Raw genomic sequence first — 22,575 nt, 5'->3', positions numbered from 1 at the left:
GTGATAGCACAGAACCTGGAAGTCAGACACAGCAGATACTTTTCTCATCCTGGCCTTAAGCTCCATTCAAGTCAAACACATATGGAGATTCAAGACCACTTAAGGAAGGTAGATCTCCAGGTGTATTGGACTCCCATCAGCCCCGGACACATGGCCAATGGTCAAGAATGTGGGAATTAAAAAATCAGGAGATCTACTTTCTGCCCACCCCTGACCTAACAAACCACAAGGTGGCATCTTTTCCTCTTAAATATTCCAAGGAGGGGTGAAAGATACAAATTAATACCATTAACCAGTATCCTTGAGATACATCCAGAAATTATCCCATTCAAGCCTGCTTTTTTCAGTTTAGCTGACAAAGTAATATAAGGAACGGGGCTAGAGGTAAAACAACATTTTAAGGCGATGTTTAAAACAGGCTGGTGCATTCTCCAGCCCCTGCTGCTAGATTTCTGTAATGGGCATGGGGTGGGGTGGGGTGAGGGTGAGGATGGGGTTGCTGCTTAAGGCCATGCTTCTTCAGGCTTTGCTCCTCTGCCCACCTTCAAAGTCAAGTGAGAAACAAGCTCATTTCCAGAGAGAGAGAGACTGAGACTACTTCCTTCCCTGGTGTCTTGTCTCTTCTCTCTCTCTCTCTCTCTCTCTCTCTCTCTCTCTCACACACACACACACACACACACACACACACACACACACAGGTTCACACCTTGGAGAGTTGTCCAGAATTCAGCTTTCTTTGCTGGTGGCTATCCATCACCAGAGACCAAGCAGAAAGGGGGAGAAGGTTCCTTACCAAATGGCCTTACTCTGCTCCACATCACCTGTCTCTTCCCTGAGGTCATCCTTGCCGGCGACGAGCATTCGGAAACGGCCCGCTCCTTGCTCGCATTCTGCACCCAGACGCAAAGGACCCCCCAAGGGGTGGGGAGGTGGGCTTGAGCATGCTCTATTACACCTACTTGTGTAAGTTCACAACCATCCAACGCTGCATCTCTGAGGCATCCACCCGAGGGGACACCGGAGGGCAAGCGAGGGAGCTGGGACGGCAGCCGTTTGCACGTGCTCCAATTTTTCCCACTGACATCAGTCCCAAAGTGTGCGAGTTTCTTCGCTTTGTGACGTCCAGTCCTGTAAAAAAATAAAATAAAGTTGTTTCAATGTCCTGATCCATTTGTTGTACTTGAAATAAAAACGTGTTTGGCCTGTTGTAAATAGCATGTGGAATTACTAGTTTTGCTAAGAAATAAAAGCAACTATTTTATTACGAGTTACTCTCATTATTTACAGATCTGGTGGGCTTCACCCAGATTAGGACCCGACCCCCTGTGAAGCTTTGCATTCCCACCATCACCATAGAGCAGTGGTCTTCACCTGGTGGGCCGTGACCCCAAAGTGGTCGCGAGATCAGTCCAGATGGGTCGCGGCAAAGCTGTTGCTGCCACGTTGGGCATGGAGAAATGATGAACGCGGGCCCCACGTGGCAGGTGGGGAGTACGAGGCAGGCCTTGGGTCTGGACCAGTTGAGGACCACCATCATAGAGGCATTAACAGAGAACTGACAATGGAGGTGGGGGGAGACTCAGCATGCTGCTTCTGGTGCTAGCGTGAGTTCACAAGAGCTGTCTCTGAGCATGTGCAGAGTGGCCACTATGTCAGCCCACACACACCAAGAGGAAGGGCACCTTTAGGCCAAAGCAAGGAAGAAGAGGAGGAGGAAACGCAGGACTCTTCACAAAGTCACACATCACTCGCAAGAAGCCACGATTGTGCACACATGCTCACCCCCCCTCCGCGCACACATCTGGGGCCTTCATGGCTTTAGCTCTGGGGAGAGGGTCCGGCTGGCTTTCTGACCCACCCACCCCCAGCTCCAAGCACTCCTGGACCCGACTGCCGCATTGCCCCCTGCGAGCACCAGGAGGTGACCGGCAGGAGCCTCCCACTAGGGACCTATCCAGGCCTGCAGCCAAGGGGCTCCAGGGGGCTTGCCCCCCCCCCAAATCACAAAGCATTTTTTTAAAAAAGTTTACAATGTTTTTAGACGTTCAGCAAACCCGATGACCTGCCCCGCTACTTTTTTGGTGCCCCCCCTCCCCGAACCTTTAAGCTACCCAGGCCCCGGGGGCGCCGTCATCGCAAAACTGGAGGTGGCAGGCAGACGGCGGCGGGCGGGGCGCGGACCGGAGGGGGCCTACCCGGCACGCCCAACTGCGGCCCCGCAGGCGGAGGTGCCCCTCCCAGGTCGGCGGCGGCGGCGCGTGGTGGGGGCTCCGTCCTGGCGACCAAGAAGGACTCCGCGGGCGGCGCCTCCTTCTCCGCGGCCCTCGGCCCGGCCCGGTGCGCCTGGAGAGGGGCGGAGAAGGCCGCGGACGGGGTTCCCCAGGCTGGCCTTTCAGGGGCGGACGAAGCCGCGGGGGCGGGAGGGGGACCGGCGGCGCCCGCCCCCCGTGGGTCTTTAGCCGGGGCAGGGAGGGCAGCCGGCCGAGGCGGAGTTGGCATGGGAGGGAGCCCCCTCCTCGCACGAAGGGAGGGCCGGGGCGCGAGGGCCGAGGCTGCCGGCCGGGCCCCCGCTTTGGAGCCACGGCGATTTGCGGGGCAGGGCACGAAACACAGGCAGCTGGCCGGGCGGGGCGGATACAGGCGTTGTTGTTCTGATCGCCTAGCCAAGCGAACTCCCGCCAAAGGGAGGAGCGCTGTTCCCGCTCTTGCCACACCAGCACGGAGCGATTGACCAGACGCACAGAAGCAATGCCCGCACCCGGGGCAGGGGGTCCCACGGGAGCCCCCCCCCCCCAAGAACAACTGGCAAACAGAAGCTTCCTGCTGCCCGGCTGTGGGACGGAGCACATAGAGGAGCCATCAAAAGCCTCATCACCCATGAAGGTGTCTAATCCCCTTTAAAAGCCCCCCCCCCCAAGAAAAACCCCGTTTGTCACTCAAAGGTTGACTACGTGCTGCATGTGAAGGACTTGAAGAACATGAGAAGAGCCAAGGGTCCATCTAGCGTTCAGTCAGTGGCCAACCAGCTGTCGACCAGGGACCCACAAGCAGGATGCAGTTGCAACAGCACCCTCCCACCCATGTTCCCCAGCAACTGTGTACATGAGCATACTGCCTGGAGTTCTTAGAATAGTAGAGTTGGAAGGGGTCTCGAAGACCATCTAGTCCAACCCCCTGCTCAATGCAGGAATCCACCCTACAGCATCCCTGAGAGGCAGCTGTCCAGGTGCCTCTTGAAGGCCTCCAGGGTGGGAGAGCCCACAAGCCTCCCTAGGTCATGGAGTCGGGACGTTTTTTCTGATGTCCAGCCGGTTGGCATAGTAGCCATCAGGACTAGTAGCCATTGATAATCCCATCTGTCCTGAATATCCCACTTCTTCTAGGGCTGGGAAGGAGAAAAGTTCCGTGTGCATCTTCCACATCAGTTATAGACCCCTTTATCATAATCCCACCCTCAGCAGCTCAAAAGCCCCAGACGTGGCAACTTCGCTGATCAGGGCGTTGCTCCAGCCCTTTGATCACTTGAGTTACCCTTTCCTGTACCTTTTCCAGCTCCATGCCAACAGTACACTGTATTCTGTGTGTGGCTGCACCAGAAATTTGTATTAAAGCATTATCGGCATTACCCTAACCCTTAAAGACCCCACCAGCTGAGCAGCACCTCCCCCCTCTCCAAGCCATGGCCTCGAGTATGGGAGAAGCAAGAGTCCGTGCTGCCCCCCCCTCCACCCCCGAAAAAGCAGCAGCCACAGCCAAGTCGCTGGCCTGCCAACCAGACCCCTCCTTCCCTCCCCGCCCAGGGCAGCTAGTCAGACGCTCTGGCTGTGCAGGGTCGGGCCCCCCGCTGCCCCCGCCATCCACCTCAGAGGAGCCCGGATCCTGCTTCTCCACCAAAACAGAACAGCGCTCCGGGCTTCTGCGCACTGCTGGCTCGACGCGCACGTGACGGAAGCAGCCTCCCGTCCCTCCCTGAAGAGGTGGATGGACAGATGCAGGCGCACAAGAACCACGGCCGGGCCAGGGTCTTCCACACACGCTTTATTCCAAAAATAGGGGCGACACACCTGTTTCTTGGTCCGGAGGGATCATGCCTAAGGAAGCGGGGCGGTGGCTGAGGGGGTGGGAGGAATACACGCAGGCAGGCCGACCCCCAAGTTCAGAGGGCAGCAGCTTGCAGGTGGGGGCTGCTGTTCAGCTGGTGATCGTAGGGCGCTCCCTCGACCCCGAGTGCACGCAGGAGCCCCACCCCCACCCCGGCCTGCGGCAAAAGCCCCCCACAGGAGGCAGGAAGGGCTGAGCTGCCGCCACGGCCTCATCCTGGGATCCGTCACCGGCTACCCAGGTGACTCACATGTGTGGAGGTGGCAGGGAGAACCACGTTGCTGGTGTGAATAGATTGGAGGGGGGATAGGAGGAGAGCGGGGGCACGGAAAACAGAGCAGATGAAGGGGAAGGTGTGGAGTGGAGCCGAAGGAACCCCCCTCCCCCACCCACCCACCCCAGCAGTCCTAGCATGCCGGCAGTGAGCACTTTTGCCAGCAGACTCGGACGCCCCCTGCTGCCCGCCCCCCCCCCCCCCGCATTGCTCAAGTGCATCTCTCCCTATAGAGTTGGGTTCGGTATTTACACAGTAGAGTTTATGGGTCCTGGCAGCCCAGAACAGCAGGGTTCCCTTGAGTGGGGCAGACTGGGGAGCCTGTGGGGCAGCAGCCCAGGGCCTCCTGTGCACCAGGAGGAAAGGGGGCAAGTGGCAGTGAGGGGAGAGAGTGGGGGGAGAAGGCCTGAAATCCACTGAGGCGATCCGCTACGCCAGGCCCATCTCCTCCAGCACGCTTCGGGGTGACTCATCCTCCTGCAGCAGAGAGAGAGAGACAGATTCAGAGGGGGCGACGAGACACCTGGCCCTGCTACCAACTGGAGCTCACCCAACAGCCGCTGCCTTCTCCCCTCCCCCACCCCCAAAAGAGAAAACTCCTGTCCACACCAGGCGGCTGGTGAGCCCAGAGGAACTCAGCTAGACCTGCTCCAGGCTTAAGAGGGTTCATCCGGAGGGGTTGTTCACACCGGAGGCGAAAGACCCTCTGCCCTAGAGCCACAGTTCCCACTTGCAGATATCCGCGGGAGCCGGCTGTGAGCAGCAGGCACTCTGCACATGCTTCAGGAGCATGTCTGGGACCCACTTCCCTTGGGGCTAGAGGAGGGGCTGCGCCTGTGTGGAGGCTTGGGAGGCTGCTGAGAGGGGCCCAGCAGGATGCCAAGGAGGGGGCGCCCGTTGTGCAGGGGGCGACACACAGCTGTGGCTTCTCTTCCCCACCTCCCCACCCCACAAAGACTTTCACACAGCATTGCTGCTGGAGGCTGAGTCGCCCACGCCAACTGCAACGGGAGAGAGAGCACACAGGCAGCCTCCTCACCAGTGACTCATTGGATGTACCACGGCCAGCAGTCTTAACAGGGGCGGCCGGGGGGGGGGGGGGCCTTCACAGCCTCCCTCCCAGCCAATATGCCACTGCAGCAGCAGCAGCAACAGACAGAAACACGCAGGGGGAGGGACGGGCGGATGGATGGATGGGACAGAGGAGCTGAAAGCCCCCTAGCTTCTGGGCACCAACCCTAGGAGACACAGCCTACACCAGAAGGAAGGGCAATTCCCACCCTGGGGGGGCATGCACAGCCCCCACGGACCTCTACCTCCTGCAAGAGGTCCGCCTGTTCAATGGCCTTCAGGACGCTCTTCTTGGAGGTGTCCTGCACCTCCCCCCCCATCAGGAACTCATCCAGGATGAAGTAGGCCTTCTCAAAGTTGAAGATGATGTCCAGCTCACACACCTGGGGGTGGGGGGAGAGAGGAAGAAGGTCTGGTGTTCACGTGTCCTGGCCTCTGACACACATTCCCGGGGGAAGCCAGGGGCCCATCCCACCTCACCCCACGGGTCCCTGCTCTTAGAGCTAGCTCCAGTTGGGCTGCTTTTCCTGTGTTTAGGCAGGGAGAAGATGATGATGATGATGATGATGGAGGAGGGAAGCCCCTCCCTGGCATTAGCAGGAAAAGACTGGGGCGACTGCCAAGACCTCGTTAAGTCCAATTAGCAGCCACACTTAGCTGGATTTCATGACAGTCGATGGGCAGGATAAGGGCGGCATGTGTGTGTGTCTGTGAGCTCAGAGCCAGCTTAGTCAATGGAAGCAGGCAGCTATCCCACTGGGGGGGTGGGCAGTCAAGGAAGTGGGGATTAAGAAGTTAGAATTAATGCAACAGCGATTAGCTCTGGCTTTAACCTCTACTTCCCAGACCCCAACCGCACCCCGGGGGGGGGGGGGCAGTGCTTGGCAGATGCCAGCCTCCGTAGCAGAATGCCTGTTTGCCAGTGGTGCCGAGGGCAGATCTAAAAGTGGGGCAGAGGAGCACTGGAAGCCCCGCCCCCGCCCCCTGTGCCTGGCCTGCTGGTGGGGTGAAGATGTGGCACCTGCCTTCAAGGTGTCCCAGGACTGGGGCCATCTTAGCACTGGAAGTGAAGGGTCAGGACAAGCATCCCCCCATCCCCCCCACCCCACACACATACAGAGCCATGGGCCCAAACATCGGCCTCAGGCACGAAAGGGCAAGGTGGGTAAATGCCACCGTCACCCTGAGGCAGACGCCCAGGGCTGCAACGTTTCGGCCGGGACTTGCTCGCCCACTCACACTGCCAAAGTATTTGTCCAGCAGTTCGACATATCGATGGATGAGTTCCAAGGTGATGAGCTCATTGTCTTGTCCCTCGATGGCACAGCAGAAGTACAAACTGGCATACCTGGTCAGGGGAAGGAGAAGGAAGGGATCAGGGCCTCCACCTACCCAGGGAGCACGCCTCTTCCCCCTGCCCTTACAACAGTCAACCAAAGCCCCCCTTCCCTGCCGGGGACTGCCATAAAATGCCCCCGCCCCTGAATTCCCAGCAGGCTCATGGATTCGCAGGGGAATGTCCCCTTGCTGCAGAGAAGCCCAAAATCAAAGGATGGCATAGAGGGGGAGAGAAGCCGGGCCGGGCAGGTGGCAGAAAGCAGAGGCAGGGAAGGTCACGCTGACCAGGGTAGACACCCAGCCCACCCCCAGGCAAGGCGGAGGCACAAGCACTATTCACCCCCACCCCTGGAACAGAAGCCAAGCTGAGCTGAGAGCCCCCGGCCCCCGCCCCCCGCCTGCCCATCTCTGCTTCCACATGCACTACAGCGGAACTCCCCAATCTTCTGGGGCCAGTGGGCACATTTGGAAAGTGGGGAGCATATTGTTGGCCTTCTCACAAATGTGCAAAAGCAAGGAAAACCCCGTGGGGGAGTAAAAAGAAGCCAAAGGCAAAGGTAGAACCAGGCAATCTTCAAAACGAAATATTTACAAAAGTTTATTTACAGTGCCAAGGTGCTGCCTACACGTTTCGAACGCAAACTGCGCTCTTCCTCAGGGCTGTTATAGAGTTCGTTAAGTTGTCTGCAGAACGCTGCTAGGAACGCTGCTACTCTTCTCACAAATGGGCTGCCGCCACGGCTGGTTGGAATGGCCAGTCATAAAACGCCCATTTCCCAGAAGGCAAACTGGTGTAGCTAAAAGAATAACCTGCCCCAGGGCCTATGCAGAAGGCAGAGGAGTGCTCCAAGTCCCCCCATACAAGACCTGCTCCTTTGGACCCACAGTTTTCTGTTCTAACACCCATTTTACAGAGGGCAAAGTAGTAATGCCCAGAGAAACACACACAGGTACACCACCCACAGAACCAGGCCAAACACACACACCACCCCAAACACAAAAATCCAGGGAAATCACACACAAAACACATACAGCACGTCTACAAATGAAACTTAGGCAAAGCACACACCACGTTAAAGTAATCAGGCGCACACACATGTGTACACAGAGAGAGAGAGAGAGAGAGAAAGAGAGAGCACTGGCTAAACACATCTATCCCTGGCTCTCCACCAGCCCCAAGGTTTTTCCCTTCTATTTTTAGTGGGCACCTGGGCAGGTTTCAAAACAAAGTCTTGGGCCTCCCCCTTCACTGCCAGAGGCGGCCTCTTGGGCCCTCACACGGCCCGGAGGTGCTCTTGGCCACATGGATGGCCCAGGAGGCGTGCCCTTCTCTTGGCAACGGGCCAGTCCTCCCAGGAAGCTCTTTTTTATTATTTATAGGGTGCTTTATTCTTCTGCAGGGTCTACAGAGAGAGCGCAAGGCGGTCTGCCGGTCAGCCATTTTGGGCTTTGAAGAGCAGGCGCGTGGCCACCCCATTAAGGGCAGAGAACGCCTGAAGTGGAGGGCCTGGCGCACCCCTCCGGCTCTTCCAAGCACCCCCCCCCCCCTCACACTGCCTAGGAGAATCCTGGAAAAGGGCTCAGGGTTATGGCCCCACCGTGCAGCTGAGGGAAGGGGCCTCCAAAGGCCAGTTCTACTGGGCTCATGGGCAGAGGCGGCCGCTGAACCAGGCACTCTGGGGGCAAACGCAGCCTCTTTGCCCCTGTGCCAGTCAGAGCAAGGCAGCGTAAAGCGTTTCCTCAGAAAAGCCATTTGGGGCTTGGAGTCGCCCTGCATCCTTGAGGCCCGGGGGAAGGCTCCTCCTCTTCCCCCCACCCCACGGAGGCCTCGATGCTCTCCCCATCTCAGGTCTACATCCGAGGGGCAGCCAGAGCCCCCGCCCCTTCTTGCTCCAGGGCTGCCAAAAGAGGAGCCGAGCGGTCAGCAGCCTGCCGCAGGGCTGCCCGAGGGAAGGCCCCCTGCCACGTCAGCTGGCCGGTGTGTCTCCTTGCTGAGGCGTCCCTGCCATCAGAGGTGAGGTGGGCGGCAACAGAGAGGCCCTCTGGGAGGTGGCACCCCGCTGGGGCCGTTCCTTCCCCAGGAGGCCGGCTGGACACCTCTGCCGGTGTCTTCCCGGTGCCCGGAGAAGGCTCCACTTTCCCAGGCCTTTCAATCTTTGCTTGCTACTCATGCTCTGAAAAATATTGCCATAAACACGCTGGAGACATTGTTTTAAGTGGGGCACAGCATGTAAAATTGCACTGGCAAAATAAAGAACCTGGGGAAAGGAGGCGGAGGGTGGGGGGTGGGCACGGCAGGAGAGACGAGAGTGAGAAGTGGGGGGGGGAGGAGGAGGCACCTTTTGTAGACCACCTTGAGGTCTCGCCACTCCAGGAAGCTGCACATCTTGGGCTTGCGGGCCAGCACCACCTGCATGAGCTCTCGCACCATCTTCTTCTTGTCCCGGTCCGACGTGGCCAAGTACCACTTCTGGAGGCGTAGCTTCCCCTGCCGGCTAAAGAGGAGCATGAACCGCATCTGTAGGGCAGAAGGGGGCGGGGGGGCGATGGAGGAGGTCAGGACACCCAGAGCTCGTGAGGGCAGCCGGGACCAGGCCCGGAGCTTCATTGGGAGCTGACCTGGGAAGTGTGTGTGCGTGGGGAGAGGGGCTGCCTTGGGTGTTCTCCCCAGGCACCCACAGGCTGCAGAATGACCCCCTTCCAGGATGGCCAAAGAAGGAGGGGCAGAGACATGCAAACATAGCCCCCCCCCCCCCCGGGCCGCCAAAAGAACACCCAAGGCTCCCCAGTATAGAAGAGGCTGGATTATGGGCAAAATGGAACAGTAGCTCTCTCCGCCCCACCCAAAATAACACTGGGGAGGGGGGGCTGTTTGTGACTCCCAGGCCTATAGCTGAGCCCGTCGTCCCTTTGTCCCTCCCCACATATAAACTGTGATTCATGGGGCCTCACGCACCTGCCGATGGGACCCTGCCTCCCAGATCTCTCCCCACCCCCTGTCAAGAGCCCACCCTGAAGGCTCAGCTCTGTCTCCCACCATGTCCTGGTGGAAGCTTCTTCCCCGCCCCCCCAAGGAGTCAGGTACCTGCTCCACTCTCCCATGGCGAGGGGTGAAGGGGGGCGAGTGAAGCTGAGCCGCCCTCTCTTGCTCATCCCAGGGGAAGGACAGTCGCAAACAAGCCTCGACAGGTGAGCCAGGAGGGCGGCTCAGGTGAGGAGCAGGAAGGGCTAAGTCTCCCAGGCCCTGCTAAACCCCACCCACCTACCGCAGCGGGCTTTGCAATGTCCCTGCAGACCGACTGCCCGCCCCCGCCCCCCCCCAGGTGCTGAAATGCGAGGAGGGGGGCAGAGGGAGGAGCCGGCAGGGAAGCCGGGGGTGGGGTGGGGCTCTCGGCCAAGGAAGCCTCCGCCCCAGGCAGAGCTTTCGGGAACACCAAGGGCTCCTCAGCAGCCCCCACTGCCCTTCGCCCCTCCCCCGGCCCATGTACGACGGGAAGGCCGAGCTGCCCGGCCCAGCAGAGCTGCGAAGCGGACCCCGGGGGGCGACGGGGGGTGGGAGAGACGGGCCCGATTGCCAGCGGACGGGGGTGGGAGAGACGGACCCGATTGCCTGCCAGCCAGCAACCCTCCCCCTCCCCCTCCCCTCGGGCCAAAGGCCGCCGCGGCTCCCTCCTGCCCAAACGCGCCGCGTGGCAGCCGGGCAGGGCGGGCAGCGGGGCGGGCGAGAGAGCAGCGGAGCCCAGCAGGCGGCAACAGCCGGAGACCCCCCACCCACTCACGCTGGGCGGCGCTCTGCACATGCTCGGGGGTGCCCTGCTCGCTTCCAGGGTTGTTCCTCCTCCCGACCCCCCCCGGCCCCCCCAGGGCCGAAAGTGGCCGCGGCTGGGCCACGTGGGGAGTCCCAGGGGCTGCTCACCATGGCGGCGGCGAGGACGGCAGTGCGTCCCTGGCGGGCCCCCGTCCGCCGGCCGCCCGCTGGCTCCCGCGCCTTTCCTCCTTCCCCCTCCTTCCTCTTCCTCGCGAACCTGCCCAGGTGCCTCCGGCCGCGCCCCGCCTCCCATGGCCGCGCATGCGCCTGGCGCCCGCTTCCGGGACGGGCCAAAATAGGCGGGCGCTCGTTCACCAGGGCAACGGGAGGAGGGGCGAGGGCAGGGACGGTTGCCAGGGCAACGGGGAGCGCGCCCCCAGGCTGGCTGAGCGAGTTGGTGGGCGGGGCCCGATTCCGTGACGAGCGGGGGCTGCCATGGCAACGCGGGAGATGCCTGCTCACCCGACGTCATCCACCAGGATGCTTGGAGGGGGGTGAGAAGCGCGCCCCTCCCGTCCTGCGCAGAAGAGCTTCCAAAAGGGGACCAGGCTGGGGGTGATGGGAGCTGTAGTAGAATCATAGAATAGTAAAGTTGGAAGGGGCCTACAAGGCCATCGAGTCCAACCTCCTGCTCAATGCAGGAATCCACCCTAAAGTTGTCCAGCTGCCTCTTGAAGGCCTCTAGTGTGGGAGAGCCCACAACCTCCCAAGGTAACTGATTCCATTGTCGTACTGCTCTAACTGTCAGGAAGTTTTTCCTGATGTCCAGCTGGAATCTGGCTTCCTGTAACTTGAGCCCATTATTCCGTGTCCTGCACTCTGGGATGATCAAGAAGAGATCCTGGCCCTCCTCTGTGTGACAACCTTTCAAGTATTTGAAGAGCGCTATCATGTCTCCCCTCAATCTTCTCTTCTCCAGGCTAAACATGCCCAGTTCTTTCAATCTCTCTTCATAGGGCTTTGATTCCAGACCCCTGATCATCCTGGTTGCCCTCCTCTGAACACGCTCCAGCTTGTCTGCATCCTTCTTGAAGGACATTCTGAGGGAGGGGGCTTGCAACAGACACACACACACGGAGGGGCAGCAAACAGGCCTCAGCGTCCGGGGGGGTAGGCTAGGGCAAAGTGGGGGGGGTCTGAGGCTTCTTGACCCGCTCTCCTTGCCTCCCCCCCCCCATCCCAGAGGATGCCTTGGCAAATCCCACCACGTGCCCCAGGAAGGCTATGGTGTACGGGCCCTGAAAAGACGGCTGTTGCCGTTGCACCACTCGCTGCCCACCAGCACCAGCTGCCCGCCAGCATGAGCTGCGCTCCATGGGCTGTGGTGGTGGCTGAAGCCAGGGCCTGAGTGGCAGCTTGTTCCCCCGCCTGACGGCAGTCCTGCTTCACCTGCAGCCAGGTAGAGTGGAAGTAATACAAACGACGCAGCTGCCAGGATGGTCTTAGTGTTTTTATTCCATATCAAGGGTAAACATATCAAAATATTTATGTATACAAATATAAAATCGTATTTCTGTACAGTTTCTGCAAGGAAGTGAAAAAAAATAACCACATATCTGAATAAAATTAGATCTCTCTTTATAAATACTGTTTTTTAGGGCAGCAGCAGCAGCAGCAGGGGTCCCTTAAGTGCCAGGCACAGACTGACCCCCCAGGCCATAAAATAAAGAGGGCAGTGGTCTTCAGAGCAACCCACGGGTAGAAACCCCCTTCTCTTTCACGCTCACGGGCGTGCACACACACACACTTGGGATCCGACCTGAAGGAATAGCCAGATGGTCTTGGGTGCCTGCAACTCAACATGACTCTTCTTAAATCTCATTTACAAACTAGAAGTGTTGGCAGTTGATGAACTCCAGCAAATAATAGACTTGTCTCTAAACTGCGCCAACTGGCCAGTTCCAGTGTGACAAGAGGCAGAAATCCCGGCCACTGTGTTTTCGGACAGTCTAGATCCTGCCCTTCATGGGAACAAGGAACTTAGGCAGAACTACCCACACCCAAGGAGCCGAGGTCAATATTCCAGTATCATGGATGGGGACCCGAAAGCAGAGACTAATGGGATTACGGAGAGCAGAGCCAAGACCTCTGGCTGAAACACTGCGCACATTGTGCCTGCAGTTATTTAGACATTTGCTTGGCTCAGCAGTCCTGATGCCATTTTACAATTAACTAGAAATTGTTCTGGGAACTCAACCCAGCCAAAGGGACAGGCGATATTTGTGAGTCATTTTAAAAAATGCGAGAGCTCAGCCTAAAGAATCAAAGGCACCTGAGAGGCCCAGCGTCCGCCCAGTCAGGCGCATTTCACATGGAGAGCCCCCCAGGGCTCCTGCCCCCCAGGGCTCCTGCCCCCCAGGGCTCCTGCCCCTCTGCTCTTGCGCAACTCATGTCCCTTTTGGGGCGGAATGTGTTTGCGCAGAATAACTTCCAGGCTCCCTGTAGCATTTAAGGCAAATGTGTCCAGAGAGATGGCACTGGGGCCCAGGCAGAGTTTGTTAAGAAGGAAGGGAGGGGGTGAATCTCAGGTGGGCTAAGCCTCTTGAGAAGTCTTCTCCCCTCCCCTCCCACCCTCTTGCCCAAGCATCTAATGGAGCTGGAGGTGCTGCCATTCCTCAGACACAAGTCGGGCTGGGCTGGAAGCATAGTGCCATCATCACCAGCCCCAACATATCCTTGAAGTGCAAAAGAAGACAAAAGAGACCTTTAGCCCTTCCGCCTGTCGGCTGCCCCACCATGTACTTCCATAGTGCTGATCCATACTCCATCTGTTCATGCCCAGTGGAGGAACAGAAGCTGGGGGCAGCCCTGGACAGGGAATTGTTATCATCCTTAACACAAACACACACATAAGAGGAGACGCCGGCTTCCTGGCCCCCTCCAGTGTAAACATCACATGCAAAAGGCTTTCTATGAAGTCCCCAGGCCTGGCTGCAGGGTCCCAGCTCAGCATGGCAGCCACAGGCATTTCCTCCTCCAGGGGATATCCGGAGGTTATCGGCCACCCTGTGTGTTGCCTCCAAGAGTCCTCGCAGGGCCTTTTATTGGGGAGTGATATTCTGCAGAAGGCTTTTTAGTTGCCAGTTGTGGCTTCTTCTCCCAGACTTCGGTGGTAGTAGGTGGAGTGGGTATCAGTAAAGTCATCTCTCAGCAGTGCAGTTCCCCCAGAGAGCAGCTCTGCAGGGTTCTCTTCTCAGGCAAAGAAACGGCAGAAGCTTCGCCGGGCAAGAGGCTGCTGGGCCCGACCATGCACTCCTCAGCAGGGTGGGAGGCCAGGGCCAGGGGTCTCGGGGAAAGGAATACAGGAGGAGAGGAAAAGAGGAGCTTCCCCCAGCTCCGGCAAGGCTCCCACCGAGGGAGGGAGGGAGGGGGGCTTCTCAGGGCTCCATCACCTGGCCCATGAAGAGGACGCTGCCTGCAAAGGGAGCAAAAGGAGACACGCCCGTCAGGAGCGATGCACCGAGATTCTTTGTAAACTTCCTGCAGGGCTCCTGTGATTTCTGCAACAGACCCTGAAGTGGGTGGTTCTCTGGGGTGGAATCCAGGACCTGTGCCGGCATTCCCTTCTCCCCGTTGCGGAAAAATTATGGCCAGGTCATGCCAGAGCCAGCCACAGGGCGGCAGCATTGCACTCTGCATGCCCAGCGCAGCTGTGAGTGCAGACACGAGACAGGACCCTTGCAGAAATGGGAGTAGTAGTAACCCACCGGGTGACTGAGTGACAGGGTTGGGGCTGACACCATTTCCCCCCCTGGGTGTTTGGCAAACATTCTGCAGGTCACGTTTCCCCCTTGTTACCGGGGGACAAGTGCATCTGTTGATTTTCGAGCTATCATACTTCTTCTAAAAAAGGCTAAGACCCCGTGGAGCAGGGCAGGCTGTGTATGTGACCTCGTATTCCAGAACTGACCCTCCTTGGTCCTGCAGCCAGGGCTGGCCTTTGGGCTCACACCTGGGCGGAACAGATAGACCCAGGACAATCCTCCATGATGAAGCTCAATTGTTGGATTGCATGCGGTGCTTGCTCATTTTATAATGAGGAGACCTCTTCACATGCTCAAGGATGGACCCGGACATTGGAAAGCGGTTTCAGAGCATAGCCTTGAGGGCCCCATCTCAAGCTAAGCCCTGCATGGTTTCTCTGGGAAAGACCCGGGGCTGCAGGGAGAGCGAAGACTCCTGGCTTCTATTTGTGCCTCTGCAAATCTGGCACATTCACTCTTTTGTGCAGCGGGTCAGGTGGCAACAGTGAATGGGCTAGAAACTCTATGGGGCTGGGAATGGGGCCCGCAAAGGAGCCCCAAGATGGCCAAAGAAGGTCTTACCAGTTGGGTTGTGCTGCAGAACGAAGAGGAAAGGCCTGTCCATCACAACCGCCAAGGGGGCCATGCGGGCGTAGACAATGGCAGCTGGACAGAGAGAGGGGGAAAGGAGATGGGTTTTCTAGGGCTGCAAGCCTGAGGGGGGCACTGAACAACAGATTGAAGTGTTAATAGGTTCAAAACCCACCACCCCACAGCCACGCCACCTCTCCATCCTCTGCTATACTGGAAGAAGAGAACCCAGACAACGGGCACCTTTTCCATCTAGCATGTTGCTGGAAGTTTTGAGTGTCACGGTGGAAAGGGAACCCCAAGTCCCCGCCCTGCCCTGTGCTCCTCCGAGGGCAAAACACCGGATATACATGCTGGGCTTTATTAATATAGCCAATACGGCCTTTTCCAAGAAAAAGAAAATAAGTCAGTCATCCGTTGGCAGCCATTGTCCTGGATCAAGGAAGAGGGAAGAATTTCTCCTCCTCCAAATACCCTTAGGCCACAATCCTATGCACACGGACCCAGGAGTAAGTCCCACTGAGCTCCAGGGCCTTACGTCCAATTCTGCTATTCTATGATTCTATGGGTGGATTCCTGCATTGAGCAGGGGGTTGGACTCGATGGCCTTGTAGGTCCCTTCCAGCTCTGCTATTCTATGATTCTAGGATTGCATGGTTAGAGGAGGAGGAGTGTGCCTGGGCGTGTGCCGGTCCCAGGGTGGGGGAAGGCAGGGCAACTGGTGGCGAGTGTGCTAGGAGGGGGCCACGCATCCACCAGGCTCTGCTCCAGCCGTGGTACCCACCTGTGGCAGAGGAGGCCTCAGTCCCACTCTCGTTAATGTCGATCTTCACCTTCTGTAGTGCCTGAGCCACAAAGAGCGACTCTTGGTCTGGAAAGAAAAGTAGGCTGTGAGGGACGGGGGTGCGGGTGCAGGACAAAGCAAGAGGTGTTCCCACTGGCCTCCTCATTCTCTGCATCTTCTAAATAGAGGGATGGGGGTGCCTGGCAAAAGCAGGCAAAAGACCAGGGCGGAGGGAATGGGGGGAGGGACTGAGCAAAGCCACTGCAGGGGGGCACGCCAGGAGCACACGCCCTCAAAACGCTGCCAGACAGGGTGGAGCAAAACTCCCGGCATCCTCAGCGGTGTTGCACGGGAGCCTGCCCCTACCCCCCGAAAGCACTGCCACCCCAAGCAGCTCTCTGTCAGACCTGGGAATCGGCTGTAGCAAGGGAAAGGCACTCGGCCCATGCTCAAAGGCACCTTCGGGTTTGCCATTACTTCCAGAGCTTTACGCTGGAGTTGAATACAGGTTCTAGGGCTGAGCCTCTGCACATGCACTGGGAACAGGGCACAAGATGCATGGAGCCAGGGCTGGGGCGGCCCAAGGGTTTCCCCAGAGGACTCACCGGAGAGGCTGCTGAAATCGGCCCTGCTGGCATCAAACAGGTCTTTCATGCCCAAGCTTTCCAGGGGCCGGCGGAGGTTGGCTTCACTCTCCAGGGAGAACCTGCACAGAGGGAGGGAGGAAAAGCAGGCGCGAGATGAGAGGGCGGCCTGGGTCGGTCTCCAGCGCCCCGGGAGCATGCACAGCATGGAGCTCCCTGCCAGGGGGCCCAGGGTGGAAAGCAGAGGGGGCCGGCACAGTCCCGGGGGACTCCAGGCTCCCCAGACTGCTGCCCCCCTCCCTGCCCTGGGGGAGCCACCTACTTGGGCAGGACCAGGAGCCGCACCACCCGCGTCATGTTGCGCTTCCACTCGGCCAGCAGCTGCACATCGATGAGAGCGGTCAGGGCAGAGAGGGGCATGTCCATTTTGAAGGGGGCGGCAATGAGCATGCTGAGCGTTTCCCCCTGGTAGGGCAGCTCAATGACGTCGTACTCCACTCCTTCTGGGGTGGAGAATTCCCCTAGAAATGGAAGGAAAAGAAAGGCGTTAGGAGCCCCCAGGCAGCCCACCTTCTCTGCATAAGGCCACCCGCTCCTGCGCACCTTCCGTCAGAGCCAGGGCTTCGTTTTTAAGATAGGAAGGGGTGTGTGTGTGTCCACTGCCACCCCCACCCCCGCCAGATGCTAATCCACCATCCTTAAAACCTTGAGCAGGGGGTTGGACTCGATGGCCTTTTAGGCCCCTTCCAACTCTGCTATTCTATGATTCTAACCCCAACCCCAGCTGAGCCGGCCCAGCACTGAGAGAAAGGCACTCTGCACGTGCTCAAGGAAACACTATCACTGGGACACGATAGGCAGGTAGGAGACCCAGCCCGCAACCCCGTGCTACCCCCTCCCTCCGCAGGGCCCGCTGCTCACCGTAGTTGAACTTGCTGGTCTGCTCCATCATGGGGACAGAGACGGTGCTGCCGTCCTGCTTGTGGAAGAGGCGCTGATGAGTGGCAGCCGCCGGGAAGGGCAGGTCCCAGAGGCCCTTGAAATGGATGGCGTTCAGCAGCACCAGGCGGGTCATCTGGTCCAGAGCCCCCTCCACCAAGAAGTCCCGGATCATGCCTGTGAAAGGGGACAGGGTGCTGTGGGGGGCGGGGTGGAACCCAGGAGTCCTGGCGCTCCACTTCCCTTCCAGCAACTTCCAGGGAGGGGCTGTGGCTCAGCAGCAGCAGCAGAGCCCCCGCTTGGCATGGAGAAGGTCCCGGGTTCGATCTCTGACAGCATCTCCAGGTAGGGCTGGGAAAACTCCTGCCTGACACCCTGGTGGGAGAGTCACTGCTGCCAGTCAGTGCCGACAAGACTGGGCCAGAGGGACCGCAGAGCTCTGACTCCGGATCAGGCAGCGTCGGATCTTCCTACGCTGCAGGCCGAGGCTCCTCCCCTTGCAGGGGGTGGGCGGGAGTGTGAGCCCTGTCTCGCCTTGGCGTAGGAGCCCTGCTCCCCACCCCACACATCCCAGGGGACCTTCCCGGCCATCCCTGCTGGGCCAACTAGACCAGGTGTCAGAAGACAGCAGATCGCCAGAGGTTCTGGACCCACTCCCGGCATTGCAGGGCATCACCCATGCTGGCAGGGGCTCATGGGAGTTGAAGTCCAGAACATCTGAGATCTGTCACCTTAAGAGGGCTGCTTCCCCTCCAGCTCACCCAGCTCCAACCATCCCCTGCTCGGACCCAACAGACAGCCTCAGTCCGCCCACGATTTGCGGGGTGGGGGTCCCTGCCTCCCAAGCACCGCTCCTCTAGCGCCCGGTCCCTGCTCAGCTCTCCTGCTCCGGAATCCGGCTGCTTCTCACCCTTGGTGTGCTGCTCCACCCAGGCGTTGATGATGTGGCGTGCCCGCTCGCTCTCCGTGAAGTCCACCTGCTTGACCATCTGGCGGAAAACCCGGTGGAATCGCGGCATGAACCCGGGGACCAGTGGCAGGTCCCGCTGCACGAACAGGGCATCCGCCGTGTCCACCACGTCCTTGTTTCGGGGGTCCGTCAGCGTCTTCTGCAGCCACCGTGTGGCTCGTGGGACGCCCGATTCTAATAAGGGGAGGGAGGGGAGGGGTCGTCAGCCAGGCCCCCCTCTCATTTAAGCCCCGGATTTTAAACCCAGGGCAGGAGCAATTCGAAGGCTGCAGGAGGGGGCACAAGTGCCTTCTGAGGGGAAGCTAGTGTTCCATGCAGAAACTCAGGTCAGAGGGAGGCCGTCCTCCCTGGACCCGGGGCCAGGGCCAGGCGAAATGGCACTGCAGGCAAGACCTCTCCACACACACCCCGTCCGCTTTTGTCCAATTTTGGAATATCTTGGGTGAGGGAGGGCAGTTGTGGTTGCATTTGTAGTTCAGTTCTTAACTTGCATGCATGATCGATCCCTGACATTTAAGTCGTTGAAGAAGAAGAAAAGTCCAGAAATTCAAATGCCCTTCCCAGCTCCCCATTCAACGATGAAGGGCAACACATTCTTGGCCACCCAGGTCAGCATTGCCGGATTTACAGGAGAAGAAGGCAGCGAGGAGAGGCGGTCTGCCAGCCCAGGAGACCCAGGCAGTGCCCTCCGGGGCCAGCTGCCCAAAGGCCACCCCTTCCGCCTGGGTCAAACAGGCAGAAGCCGGGCTCTCCTGCGGGGCTTCTCATGCAACGCCACGGGCGCATCCCCGGAGGTTGTGCTGTGCCAGAGACGGCACTGGGTACCACCGCCAGATCAATCAACAGGTGATCACTCAGCCTGTTGCAGCTAAACCAAGGAAGAGCCTCTCCTGACAAATGTCTTTCTTTTCCGAAAACAAACTGTTACCTCCTCCCCCCACCCCACAGGAGCAACCTTCGCCCCGGGAGTCCCCCCACCCCCTTTACGGAGCTGGAGGTATCGCTTCTATGGAACAAGAATGTTCCGGAACCGGGAACGCTTCACAACACTCCTTCACCACGTGCCCCTTTGTACTGCAGGCTCACCCAGTCAAACCTTTCACGATCACCACCACCACCACCATTAAAAGAGCAAAAAGGCAACTGTGAAGTGTTGCAAAACACCCTCCTATCAGGCACAGCCGATGGGGCCTGCATTGGCCGTGGTTGACCAGGAAAGGGCTCTTGGAGCTGCGGGGAGGCAACTCGTGTGAAAGGGTCGGCATGGTGTTCAGCCGTGGTGAAGAACGGGCAAAGGAGCTGAAAATGAAACGGCCAAGATCATGCAGTGCTTATACAAACACACAGCCAGGCCACGCTGGGATCCTGCACCTCAGAAAGGACGTTGCAGAGCTGGAGAAGGTGCAGAAAGGGGCAACCAGAACAAACCGGGGGGTGGGGCAAAGCAGCTCCCCCAGGAGGGAAGGTTGCAGCACCTTCCCTCCTGGTCAGCCCACAAAGAACAGCATACGGAGGGGGACGGGAGAAGCACCCGTCAAATTACGCGCGATGTGCAGGAAATGGACCGAGAGCCGCTCTCCTCCGTCTCTCGCAGGACTAGAAGACAGAGCCGTCTACAGAAGCGCTGGTGGGAGGGGACTCAGGGCAGGCACTGCTCCACACAGCCATGGAAACAGGCCACCCCAAGACGAAGCGATGGCCACCCACTTGGGCGGCGTTGGACGGATTCGAGGAGGAGACGTCCGTCAATGTCTGCTTGCCAGGATGGCTCGATCTTTGCCCCATGGCTGCTGGGAGGAGCCGGAGGGTGCCAGCACTGCCCTCCTGTCCCACGTGGGGGGCTGCCATGGGGGCCGCCGGCTGGCCCAGAGCAAGCAGGATGCTGGACATGGGACACAGGCCCCCTTGGGCCTGATCCACCTCCAGGGCTCCCCTTATGCTCTTTGCCGCTTTCCCACCCTGGCGATGAGTGAAGGGGGGAAGAGAAGGGGGGGTCAAGGGGCTGCTGGGCCACTCCAAGCAGCCTGGAAGCCCTGGGCTCTGTAACAGCCCCAGCGTTCCACTGGTGGGCGCCACGGATGGCGGCCCCCAGCAGCAGCCAGAAGGCCCAGCCAAGCAGCACTTGCAGCGGGGCAGGAGGCGCACACATGTGCCTTACGCCCACCCACATCTATAGGGGACCCAATCCCTCACCGTTCACGCCATATCCCATGGCTCTCTGGATCTGGCTCCGTGTCTCTCCGGCAGCTGCCATCTGCAGCATGGCCACGACGGACGTGACGCCGTAGGGGGAAAAGGCCACGTTCCCGTCCTTGGAGGCCTTCGCCACCTCCCGGAAAACCTTCACACCAAAGTCCGTCGAGAGCCTGGACACGCGGGACACGCCGGGGCCAGGAGAGGGGGCCACGGCCTGAGAAAGGGCCACACAGGCCAAAGCCACGAAAGGCAGCAACTGCAGCATCCTGTCAAGGAAAAGGGAGGAGGCCTTGTTCAAATCCATGCCACAGACTGGGAAAAGCGGATTCTGGGGCTCTTCCCTGGGAGGAGGCCGGAGGGACCAGGGGCTCGGGAAGACTCAATGGCCATATGCGGGGGGGGGGGGGGCGAGCAGAAGGTGCTGCTCTTGCGCTTGGGTCCCGTTTGTGGGCTTCCCACGGGGGTGGGGCGGGGGGGCACCTGCTGGCCACTGAGGGAGCAGAATGCTGGACGAGATGGATCCCGGGCCTCTGAGGCTTCGAGAGCAACCATCTGTCAGGGATGCTTCACGGTGGATTCCTGCATTGAGCAGGGGGTTGGACTCGATGGCCTTGTAGGCACCTTCCAACTCTGCTATTCTATGATTCTATGATTCCTCCCATCCACCCCGCCCCCCTTGGTGAAACTTCACTCTCCCGTGAGGCGTGGGCTCCCAAATTGGCACTCCGAGGAACGAAAGCGGCTGTTGAGCTGCCCTCCCTCCCTCCGGGCAGATGGGACGTCACACCTCCTGTGCCTCTGCGTCTTCCCCGTTCCTAGCTCTAGAGGAAGTCTAAAGTGGTATCGGGAAGGACCATGAACCCCCCAAGCCGGGACGGGAAGGGAAAGAGGCAGTGCGAGGTCCGACCGAGACACGTGTCTGTGCATCCTGTCGTGTGCTGCTCTTGGCGGGCTATCGGCGAGGAGGGAGGCCCTTACCCGGCTGGCGTTTTGTCGGCTGGTGAGTGGGTTGGTTCGGCTCCGGTGAGGCAGGCGCGGGGCTCTCCGTTCGGGCGCTGCTGCTTCTGTTTCTGCCTCCTCCTGCCGCCCGAGCGCGCCTTTTATGCGCAACCCGCCCGCTGGGACAGGAAGCGGCGATGAAGTCACCGCCCCCCCGGCCGCGGTCCCTCCCCCGGGCCGAGACCAGGAGGCAAACAACGCCCCCCCCCCCCCCCCGCGCGCGCTGCCTCCTCCTCCTCCGCGGAAATCGTGGGCCTGCTCCTCGGGGCAGAGAGCCAGCCCAGCCCTCGGCGGAGAGCTATGGGGGGCTGTCGGGGCTCAGATTCGGGGGGACGACACGTGATGCAAACAGCTCGCATTCCCCCCCCCATGTGCGCCCCCTCATCACTGCTGCTTCCCAGCTGCGTCTGCATTCCTGACTTGTCAGCGCAAAGGAACAAAACCATTGGCCAACCCGGATTCCTAAATGAATAAATCACAGTCCTTTTGCCTTTTAAACCCCCTTAATTCATGGCTACCATCATGGCTACTTTGGCACTTTTTGCCTCTTTTGTAGAAAAGGAAAAATGTGGTGTTCAAGCGCATGCCACGAAGTGGGCCTCTGGACCCAGGGACATGCCCCGCGGGCCAGCCCCAAACCCCGAAACCTTTACCAAAAGAAGCAGCGAGGGGGCAGTGTCCGTCCTGGCCCGGTGCTGCCGACATCACCTGCTGCTCTCGGGACAGCCCCTGGGTGGTGGGGCCCCTGGTTTCGTCCCTGAGGCCCAGCCCTAGCTGCGCCACGAGGGGCCTGGCCGGGCCTTCCTGAGGTGCAGAGCACCCGTGCGGAGCCGTGCTGCCCTGCAGCTAGATCGGCCCAAAGGCCCCACCAGTTCCCCGGTGTGGACCTCCAAGGTCCCCAAAGGCCTCCAGGGTCCCCAGGCCGCCCGAGGGTAGGGCAGAAAAGCCCTCTCCCCTGGCACTGGGCTCATGAGGTCACCAGCCAGGGCATTTCACACAGACTCTGGCACACCGCACACACGCAGCTTGAGTGGCGGCAGCCTCACGGTCTAATCATAGAATAGCAGAGTTGGAAGGGGCCTACAAGGCCATCGAGTCCAACCCCCTGCTCAATGCAAGAATCCACCCTAAAGCATCCCTGACAGAGGGTTGTCCAGCTGCCTCTTGAAGGCCTCTA

General features: G+C 59.5%; 2 protein-coding genes across 6 annotated transcripts in view; both read right to left on the bottom strand.

Annotated features, from left to right (window-relative positions):
• Positions 1-4,572: 4,572 nt before the first annotated feature.
• Positions 4,573-22,575, bottom strand: part of AP1S1 (adaptor related protein complex 1 subunit sigma 1) — a 235,158-nt gene continuing 217,155 nt past the window's right edge. The window contains exons 1-5 of one of the 5 annotated variants that reach the window (XM_063137501.1): positions 10,810-10,829; positions 9,124-9,302; positions 6,686-6,794; positions 5,686-5,829; positions 4,573-4,852 (exon numbers count right to left, since the gene is read on the bottom strand). In XM_063137501.1, coding sequence (XP_062993571.1) covers positions 4,805-4,852; positions 5,686-5,829; positions 6,686-6,794; positions 9,124-9,302 — 480 coding nt within the window. In that variant the 5' untranslated portion in view covers positions 10,810-10,829 and the 3' untranslated portion in view covers positions 4,573-4,804. The other 4 variants (XM_063137499.1, XM_063137503.1, XM_063137502.1 and 1 more) reach the window with 4 other exon arrangements.
• On the bottom strand, positions 13,970-21,443 carry SERPINE1 (serpin family E member 1). The gene is made up of 9 exons (XM_063136503.1): positions 21,378-21,443; positions 20,397-20,665; positions 18,144-18,377; positions 17,216-17,410; positions 16,617-16,815; positions 16,316-16,416; positions 15,711-15,797; positions 14,918-15,001; positions 13,970-14,007 (listed from the first exon to the last, which is right to left on the bottom strand). Exons 2-9 carry the CDS (start codon positions 20,662-20,664, stop codon positions 13,970-13,972), a joined length of 1,206 nt encoding a protein of 401 aa, XP_062992573.1. The 5' UTR covers position 20,665; positions 21,378-21,443.

This window comes from Elgaria multicarinata, chromosome 11 (assembly GCF_023053635.1).
Source record: "Elgaria multicarinata webbii isolate HBS135686 ecotype San Diego chromosome 11, rElgMul1.1.pri, whole genome shotgun sequence".
NCBI classification, from domain to species: Eukaryota; Metazoa; Chordata; class Lepidosauria; order Squamata; family Anguidae; genus Elgaria; species Elgaria multicarinata.
This window is presented reverse-complemented; position numbering and strand designations above follow the sequence as displayed.

What these genes read in the sequence shown, in the direction of transcription:
- SERPINE1 (XM_063136503.1), bottom strand. Translation starts at nt 20,664, where the DNA reads ATGCTGCAGTTGCTGCCTTTCGTGGCTTTGGCCTGTGTGGCCCTTTCT. An exon ending in GGTGGAGCAGCACACCAAGG is followed by an intron (nt 17,411 to 18,143) that starts GTGAGAAGCAGC and finishes CCCCTTTCACAG; the next exon opens with GCATGATCCGGGACTTCTTG. An exon ending in CGGCTCCTGGTCCTGCCCAA is followed by an intron (nt 16,417 to 16,616) that starts GTAGGTGGCTCC and finishes CCCTCTGTGCAG; the next exon opens with GTTCTCCCTGGAGAGTGAAG.